Raw genomic sequence first — 10,473 nt, forward strand, 5'->3', positions numbered from 1 at the left:
TATTACCTGGTTATCCTTTGTGAACCAAAAAATAAATAAACAAACAAATGTGGAATACCGAGTAATATCCTCTTTGTACACTGGGTTGCCCTTTCCGTGGGAATAAAACGGAACAATGCGCCCTTAAAATAGCATATGAATAACATGCGCAACGCGCCACTGACTTTAGACTAGGTTTTTCCTGGTCTGTGACAGAATTTTTTTCTGAAACTGCAAAATAGCATCAGGGAACATTTGCGCCGGAACACGCCTCCTCTTTTCGCTGAACTGCCCTCGGGAGCGCAAGTTCATTCACTAATTTACCGGCGTGCGTCTGTGGAGGGAAAAGTCTGCTGTGCGCGGGTGCAAAATAGGAATGATACATGCGTCGATGTACAAAGTAAATTGGCTGGGTGCAAGATAGGGCCCACAGAATTAAAAATTGCAAAAACAGGAATGACCCAATGTTGTTTTTGCATGATTTGAATAAGCATGAATCTGATGGTCTTTCTTGTTGCAGCACATCCTCTCAATTAATACAGAATGAATGTAGTATGTACAGTAACAATTAATATAGGTCTAAATTATTTAATAAGAATTCCTTTATGCCACATAAAATATCAGCTATGAAATAAAGAAACAATGTGCATGTAAATGCCTTTTTGTGGTAAACTAAAAGTGTGTCAGGACACTCATCAGAGGAACAAGTATCAGCATCAGAGAACCACACAGACAAGAAGCCTCAGATACCTTCACTTGTTCTGGGACCCACTTATCTGTGAACAGGGAATATAATGAAATGCAGTGAAATGTAATGTATTCATATCAGAAATCTTCAGAAACCTTTATTTACAAATGATTAAAGTAAATGAAATGTTCACCTGTGTTCCCTTCAGACAACACCAGAGGACCCATGGATATGGAAGCACTGTCATGGAAGTCCAGAGACCTGCCCTCTCTCCGCCGGTGTCCAGAAGAACAGTCCTAATAGAGAAAAGAGCAAAATCCAGCTGTGTGAATCTCTGTTAAATATCACTGAACAAACACGAAACATAAAGGTGCAGAAAGTCTCCAGCAGAGGGCAGAAAATACAAGCATTTTAGCATTTTCAGCCTTGAACATTCAACCTCAGCACCATGGACATTTAGTGATATTTATCTGATCAACAGGAATTTATCAATAGCAGATTCTTAAAAGTTTAATTACATTAATTATCATGGCCGGATGGATGTAAATTACTCAATACTCACCGTTGAGCAGCGATTGCTTGACAGAAGGCAAAGGTGAACTGTACAGTGCAGGTAAAGCTTAGTGGAGTTTGCAGTGAAGATAAACATCCTGAAGGAGAAACGGCTGGATGTCGAGACGCCGTTCTGCAGCAGATCCACTGTGTCGTCATTTGGATCGGGACACCTGAGAATATCAACAATGATATCAATTTTGAAACAGTCAATACAAAGTGATCTGTAAATCATCACACATTTGCATTCCATGTACAAAAAATGGAATCTTGTGATTAAATTCTGAAATACTAATATCTATGACAATACTAAAACTGATTTGAATATAATTTTTTCAGTAAATAATGTTACATTGAGTTAAGGCTAAGCTTAAAAGAATAGAAAGAAGCCCTGCTTTACTCTGAAACGATGAGATCCCAGCGGAGGCTGTAATCCTGATCATTCACAGGTGTAGCCCAACACGTGTCCATCACCAGGGCAAACTGGCGGCTGTCGACCCCCTCAACACGAACTTCCACATGCATCTCCTGGTCGAGCTCTGCATCCACACGACCAGTGAAGGGCCGGGTAAACTCATCATCCTCATATGGAATCATCCGGACCTGATATCTGCCTTCACCAGCGGGAAGAGTCTTGTGCACAATGCTGATGAAATGTTCACAAAAAAAAAAAAGTTCTATGTAGTATGTACAACTCAATCTATATGTGACCCTGGACCACGAAACCAGTCACATGGGTACATTTCCATTATTTATACATCATATGAAAGCTGAATAAATAAGCTTTCCATTGATGTATGGTTTGTTAGGATATGGCAATATTTGACCGAGATACAATTATTTGAAAATCTGGAATCTGAGGGTGCAAAAAAAATCGAAACTTTGAGAAAATCTCCTTTAAAGTTGTCCATTTATGTTGGCGATTGTGCTGCATTCACTCACAGAAATACATGTTTTATATATTTACTGTTGGAAATTGACAAAATATGGTCATGGAACATGATCTTTACTTAAAATCCTAATGATTTTTGGCATAAAGGAAAAATTTATAATTTTGACCCATACAATGTAGTGTTGGCTATTGCCACACATATACCCGTGCGACTCGTGACTGGTGACGTGATCCAGGGTCACATATTTAAAAATGTTGATATTTAAAGAACACACCATGTATAATTTTCAGAGTATATTTGCATATATTTGCTCATTTTTATACTGTACAATAGTTTTTCCTGTGTAAAAGATTCCCACCTCTCCAGTGGGTTGATTTCCACATTCATGGAAAGTGTTTGTGATTGAGGATAAACACAGCTGAAAGAAAGCTTCAGGATTTTCTCTCTGCTAATGAGACTTTCACCCTCTGACCTCGGTGTCCCCAGAATAAAGTTATCATAGATGAAGTGGGTGCCGTTAGCCTGATGGAACATGGATATAATATTTGAACATGTCAACATTTTACCCAGAATCTAGTTAAAGGGGGGTTCCAACTCTCACGTAACTGACACTGTTCTCACGTCACACTCTCCCTCTCATCTCCATTATTTTACATAATCTCATGATAAAAACACAGTGCCAGTCACTGTAACATGTTGTGAGTAAACATAATAAAATTCTGTTCAGTTAACAAATGCTTTGACAATCATTAAAAAAAAAAAAACTTCTTGTGATGCAAGGAAATGATCCACAGAAATAATTCTCACTCCAAGCTGAACGTATAAGCTGGCAGCCCTTCATCATGTATAATAGAATATAATAATTAATAATACTATAATATAATAATAATTTGCCAAAATCACTGATCTCTTATGAGTGAACATTATCCTAAAAGTTGTCAAAAAGAACTATTGTTTTCTTCATTTCTATACATAAAACTTTATTGAATCCAACTGGCATCACACATATGATAAAAAGGATATCCTTTCAGCATTTTTTTAAATCAAACATTTAGTGCCAATTTGAGATGATATTACACGGAATAGCATTGTATATAATATATCCTACCACAAGATTTGTACCACAGATGTGTTCCTCATTATCAAAATGGAATTCCACTCTGCCATTCCGGACCGTTCCTTTGCAGCTGGGATCATTGAGGTGTAAGACATCAGCTGGAAAACCAGCCTCAAAGAGCTGACAGCGAGACACAGATATGGAGCCAGAGCTGCTTTCACAGGTTTCTGAGACATCTGAGACAAAAAGCAAAGCTATAATTAATGACTGAATATTGTATTGTATTTTAAATTTAGTTGTGGGATTACACCAACCAAAAGAGTCAGAATGTGATTGTGGTGTGTGATGGTCCTTTTTACATAAACAGCCGTAAACACCATTTTTCATCCCACAGCTTTCGTTCTCAGAGCAGCTGAGTTCAGAACAGCGATCTCTCACATCTAAGAGAAGCACAGATAGATGAAGGACAACACAACACATTGCATGTTCCAGTAGCATGAGAGAAAAGTAGTACTTGATCCATTCGATCCATTAACATTCAGCTTATATTTAAATAACTTGAACTTTGTCTCCTCTCTTCTCCCAGACACGAAGAATCATCCACAGTGCCGTTCAATAAAGCACAGGGACTCAATAACTTCTCAGAAACATCCAAAACTGTCACTGCTATAGCTTTTCTAATGATATGGTGGTCTGCAAAGGAACTACAACTATAGATTTAACATGCATCCCAGACATAAAACAATAATCCCACACATAACAGCACATTATATTACCAGCTGTAGTGTCCGTGGTTGTAGTTTCTGTGGTTGTGCTTTCAGTTGTAGTTTCTGTGGTTGTGCTTTCAGTTGTGGTTTCTGTGGCTGTACTTTCAGTTGTAGTTTCTGTGGTTGTGCTTTCAGTTGTGGTTTCTGTGGCTGTACTTTCAGTTGTAGTTTCTGTGGCTGTACTTTCAGTTGTAGTTTCTGTGGCTGTACTTTCAGTTGTAGTTTCTGTGGCTGTACTTTCAGTTGTAGTTTCTATGGCTGTACTTTCAGTTGTAGTTTCTGTGGCTGTACTTTCATTTGTAGTTTTTGTGGCTGTAGTTTCAGTCGTGGTTTCTGTGGCTGTACTTTCAGTTGTAGTTTCTGTGGCTGTACTTTCAGTTGTAGTTTCTGTGGCTGTACTTTCAGTTGTAGTTTCTGTGGCTGTACTTTCATTTGTAGTTTTTGTGGCTGTACTTTCAGTTGTAGTTTCTGTGGCTGTACTTTCAGTTGTAGTTTTTGTAGTATAGGTAGTGTTTATCCTTACTGGAAACAAAGATAAATATTACATTTAGTGATTGGTGGAGTAATGAAGTCTATAGATGGGATTGTCTCTACTGTTGTAGGCGCTGAAGGGATGGACTGACTTTCGCCATCCGGTATTAGGAAAATGTTATATCAATTATCATTTTAAAACAAAATTCAGAGTAAGAGAATGGCTAAATGACTAAAGCACAAATGGGTCAATTCTCACCTGCACAGTAAGCTCCACAAATAATTGGCTTGACAAACTCGTAAACATAGTAATTTCCTGGACAGGCTTTGACTCTTATAGGGTGGGATGTGTAGTTACAGCAGCCATCCCATATGGAAGCACAGACCCGACGGGTGACCACTCCATCTTCCAGCTGTGGGTGAGGGCCGTTGAGCCATAGTGGGTTATAAGTGCCACACATGCCTTGATTTACACATGATTCTGGCATCTGAGTATTTTCACCATTGTAGAACATCCTGTACCAGCCATTCCACTCCACATTATAATCACACGTGTTACCATAGTAATAGTTGTCTGTGGATCTCCAAGGCTCATCCAGACTGGTATAGTTGTAGCAGGGGTGTAAACTTGGAGAGGTGAAAGATACTATTATGTAAAAGAAGAAAGAGAGCATTATATACAAAAGAATAAATGTATTCAAAATAAGTATACATTAGTCTAATACAGTCCTGTAAAAGACTCTTCATATTGTCATATGTGAGCCTACAATACACCTCATGATAAGCATACCAAAAATAAATAAGAATAAAAGTACCTGCACAATAAGTGGGAGCTGGGATTGAAAGAGTTGGTCTGGTAAATTTGTAGACATAATAATTTCCAGGACAAGCTTTGACTTGGATCGGGTCGGATCTGTAGCGACTGCACTGATCACGATAAGAGCCGTAAACTTCACGACTAACAACTCCATCTTCTAGCCGAGGATGAGAGCCATTAAGCCACAGAGAACTTAAACCTCCACATGACAGGTAAGACATACACCACTCAGGCATCTGAGCACTCAAGCCATTCATGAAGAGTCGATACCAGCCCTCCCATTCTACACGAGTGTCATCATAATCAGACTTAAAGTCATACATAAGCACATGCCAGTGCTTGACTGTGCTTCTCCAGGAGTTGTCGAGTATGTTGTAGTTATTGCACGGGTCATAATCTGTTAAAAGAAACCAAAACAGACAAAGTTATACTGTAATGAGCAACTTTACGGGTGTGAATCTGAAACAGTCAAACACAGTAATCATGATGAGATTCTTAAATCACTCATACACAAACATGACTGTGTAATAGTGATGCAACACATTCATGCAAAAAAAAGTTTTATTGCAATTAATTAAAGAAAAGCTGATATATATATATAATTTACAACTTACTTGAGGTGATGATGAATCCAGTGCTTAAATCTGGACTTACAGTGGAAACCATCTGTGAAATGGTGCTGACATCTAAAAATAAGAAAATTAATGACATGACTGAAATCATTTTAAAAGATTTAAAAGAATTCATTAAAAGTAAGAAAATAACCTGTACCTGTACAGTATCCTGAACACCAGAATAGTGAATTCACAAGTTCATAGACATAGTAATTGTCTGGACACGCTTTCACTCTGATGGGAATTGACTTGAATTTACAGCAGCCTCGCCAATAATAACCACCACAGACCTCCCTGATCACCACTCCATCCTCTATCTGAGGGTGAGGATCATTGAGCCACAGATTGATGTTTGCGTTACAGGTGAATGAACTAACACAGGTCTCTGGCATCCGGATGTCCATTCCATAGTAGAAAAGCCGGTACCAGCCATTCCAGGAGAAACGTTCATCACACATGTAATCTCCACTTTCATTGTTGGCTCTCCAGGGACGATCCAGAGACTCATAGTTGTAGCAGGGATCACTGCTGACGTTTTGGAAAGCAACTATCATGGATTGAAGGAAAAAAAAAACTTTATTTTAGTAGAAAGCTGTATCCATGTAACAAACAAAAATATATTTTTGAAAATAGAGCCTGGAACTTCACCTGCACAGTACGAAGGCATGGGGATTGACACATTTGGCTTGACAAGTTCATAGATGTAATAATCTCCTGGACAGGCTTTGACTTGGATGGACGTGGATCTGTGATCGCCACACAGGTTGTACCCATATGTTCCCAGGACTTCACGGGTCACCACTCCATCCTCAAGGGTTGGATGAGAACTGTTGAGTTGCAGTCCAGTTTCACCACCACATTTAGCATCAGTCACACACCACTCAGACATCTGGGCACTTTCTCCATTCAGATACAGCCGATACCAGCCACTCCATTCAACAAGGGTATCATCCTGTCCATAGTACTGATATCGCTTTTGCCGTATGTCTCTCCAGGATTCATCAAGAGTGTTATAATCATAGCATGGATCAGAGATGGAAGTTGTTGATTCTGAGGGAATGAAGAAAAAGGGACCGTCTGTGATGAAACATATAGCCACATACCAGAATGTTTCAAATGTCTTACTAATTGAAACAACTGCTTCAACTCATCAGCTTCTCGGTGTGTTGAATAGGGATAAACTGAAAACATTCTGGGTAGGGATGGGCGATATATTATCGTTTGCGATATACCGGTAAAATAAGTATTCCTGTGATAATAATGATAAAGCTAGTTGATGGCGTATTTCTGTTCTGTTCTTTATCACCAGACAATTTAAACCCTGCTTGTTCAGTCACACATTGCGAAGTCTTGTTTGCCCCGGCTGCATTTCTGAGCATTATTCTGTCATTGTATCTTCTGCCTGTGTTTTGACCCTGCCTTGGATTACTGCCCTATTCGGACAGGACTAGTTTCACAGGGGGACGTTAGAGAAATTTCTGTTTCACAGACGTACTTTGAGATTTTAATCCTGTCAGAATCTGCCATGTCTGTCTTTTTCTCACCTGACCTCTGTAAAAATTCCAGAGCAAATTACCTACTGTTTTTCGTCAAACTCGGCGGTCCTCAGAGAGATCTAATCCCGTCCGAATGCGAATGTCTGTGATTGCCGAAAATGTTTTTTTCCAAAACGCTTTTTCTTGTGTGTTTTGGTCAACGTGAACTGCCATACAATCTCTCGCTATCGCGCCGGTATTCAAGTTTCTGCTTTTTGCGCATTGATAATGGATGTAGATGTGTTCGGTAGCCCAGTGGTTCCCAAACCTGTCCTGAAGGCACCCCAACACTGCAAGTTTTCTTTGTCTCCCTAATCAAACACACCTGATTCAATCAGGTTGAATCAGGTGTGTTTGATTAGGGAGACAAAGAAAACGTGCAGTGTTGGGGTGCCTTCAGGACAGGTTTGGGAACCACTGCGGTAGCCTACACTGCGAAGAAATAAAAAAAATGAAATCAACAAGAAAGAGCCAAATCACGTAAACTGTTAAGACTGGCTACTGTAATATCAGTTTCAGGTAAAGATTACTTTCATTTCTGCATTTAATTACATAACGTGTAAATTATATAAGTTAAAACTTTTTATTCCAGTGGGTTTATTATAAGAACCCAGTTCTATAAAATCATGATGATAATGTATGTTTACTTTTTTTTATACTACAATTTTTATAAAATGTTTACAAAACACTAAATACGTTAGGACATTTTACTTTAAATATTTCAAAGTGCTTAATTTTAAAAGTACTTAATTTCAAAATACATTTGATACGTTTGACCATACGCAATCCACGCATTCTGAACACGTGATCTTCTGCAACGCCCACATGTAAAACACAGACACTCCAACCTCGGTAATAAACACGGAGATGTTAGTCCCGTCCGAATCCGTACATGAAATCACAGACGTAGGTTGATAAGAATTGTAACTCAAACGTCGTTTGGAAAACTAGTCCCGTCCGAATAGGGCTTATGAGTCTTCTCTGGCTGCCTTTGATCTCTGTTTACCTGGACTCTTACTTCTGCTGTTTGCTGCCTGCCCTGAGCCACTGTCTGTTCGGACTGCTGTCCTGCAGAGTTTAGCTACAACCTTAATCTAACACACCTGAACCACAAACAAGCTCTTCAGAATCGCTTTGAAAAAAAAAAAAAAAAAAAAAAATATATATATATATATATATATATATATATATATATATATATATATATATATATATATATATATATATATATATACATATATATATATATATATATATATATTTTTTTTTTTTTTTTTTTTTTTTTTTATATATATATAATAATAATCACAGGCCAGGTGAGCTGAAGCAGATTGGAAATAAACTGTAGGACAATGGGTCCCCAGGAGCAGAGTTGAAGCTACAGAATGAGTGGGAGACTGAATCGATGCAGGACTGCTCTCTCAAGAATGTTCTGGAATAGCGACACTAAAAGCAAAAATAATCGGTTCAGCTCAGAGTTCAAAAGTATATAATTAGTCACTATCATTGTAGTAATTATTACAGGGATATTTAACTTATTATGATGAATAATAATTATGTGGGGGTGGGTTTCCCCAATAAAACAAACAGTTATTTAAACAGGAATATGCAGGGGCGATCACTGGCAGTTTAGTTCATGTGTAATGTGATTGGGTCATTATAAAAAATTATATTTAGGATGTAAACTCGGCTCCCTTACTTTAAACAAATTACACCACTAGACTATCATGTCTTATTGTTGGTGCACCTTAAATGACCATGAGCACCCTGATTTTACGTTTAATAGACAAATTATTAAGCATTATTTAATATTGGGAAGTTCACAGACAGATTATAAAACACTCACCATTGATCAGCAGCAGCAATGACACACACAGTGAGATCAGAAACCTCATTGTGACGAACGGCACCTGCACACACATATACAACATGAAACATTCAGTTATATTTATTTTTCTTTTTGTTTTTGTGTAGGTTTGTAAAAACAACTTAAATTATAGTTAACATATTTATAAAATCTAGTCACTTGAGCTAAACAGGATAAAATAAAGAGAACTTTACCTGAGATCAGAGCAAACTCAGTGAGATTCTCTCTTCAGTAGTTCAATACAGTGATGCTGAAGTGCAGCGCTCACAATCTTATCAGTGCCTTTAATAACTGTGGGTGGAACTTTACTGGAAACGGGAGTAATCTCTAAACAATACCTTCAAGAAGTGTTTCATTTCTTTTTATTTTGTTAGAGATTGTATCAATGCTTGTCATTTAATTGTTTGACTTCATTGTGCAGCTCTGTTGTGTACCGGCTGCTCTGATATTACAGTGAAAACAATAGTTAATGTATATGTTGACCTAAAATCAGATCATGTTCCTCTTCATCTGGATCAGTAAAATTCCCAGCAACAATATATAGATATATAATACAATCATGACATGAGAAGGATGTAACAATTTGGAAATTTCTAAATGAAGGCGTGACCATCAGACAATGAAATGCTTTGTTAATAATTGTCAGCAGAGTTGCAAAAACAGGTTAAGAAGAAAAGACTGCAAAACACTAAGAATAAAGGCAAAGAATTAAGTGTGAAACCACCAGAAACCCTTTAGTCTCCAGTGTCATTGTTTTCCAGAACTACAACCTATAGGAGTCTCCATAAGTACAAGGTGTCAGATTCTCAGAGACGGAGAACTGCCTAATTATTATACAAAACTGAATAAAAGGCATTTTTAGCCCTCATCAACAATTACATATCGACTATAAATAAATGATGACATATAATCTTGATAGTAATTAAGATTGATGTGGTTTGAATATCGACTTGGGTTCACTGTAGGATTTTGGCCTCAATTTAGCCGTCTGAGACTAATTTTGAGAATTCTAAAAGATTCATCTGATCTGAAGTCTTTAATGTCAGACTGTACGTCAGTACTAGCGATTAATGACAATTGAGATCTCACAGAGTGACATGGCTTACAGCGGGAATCATGTTCAAGCTACAGGCGTAAAGGACTATTATAAATCGTACAGTGTGCACTCGTCTTTAATTATGCAAGCCCTGAATATATGACAAATTAATTGGTTTATCACAGTACCATGACATC

General features: G+C 37.8%; 1 protein-coding gene across 1 annotated transcript; it reads right to left on the bottom strand.

Annotated features, from left to right (window-relative positions):
* Positions 1–647: 647 nt before the first annotated feature.
* LOC307146703 (uncharacterized protein) lies at positions 648–10,358 on the bottom strand (the record flags this gene model as incomplete). Its single annotated transcript, XM_079850913.1, has 16 exons — positions 648–755; positions 861–963; positions 1,230–1,392; positions 1,620–1,865; positions 2,471–2,634; positions 3,221–3,405; positions 3,484–3,609; positions 4,390–4,458; positions 4,667–5,053; positions 5,223–5,621; positions 5,839–5,910; positions 5,996–6,007; positions 6,122–6,385; positions 6,487–6,888; positions 9,220–9,283; positions 10,347–10,358. The coding sequence occupies 16 exons, from the start codon at positions 10,356–10,358 to the stop codon at positions 652–654; spliced, it is 2,772 nt and encodes a 923-aa protein (XP_079707039.1). The 3' UTR covers positions 648–651.
* Positions 10,359–10,473: the final 115 nt, after the last annotated feature.

Source organism: Squalius cephalus, assembly GCF_949319135.1.
Source record: "Squalius cephalus genome assembly, chromosome: 19".
Classification (NCBI taxonomy): domain Eukaryota; kingdom Metazoa; phylum Chordata; class Actinopteri; order Cypriniformes; family Leuciscidae; genus Squalius; species Squalius cephalus.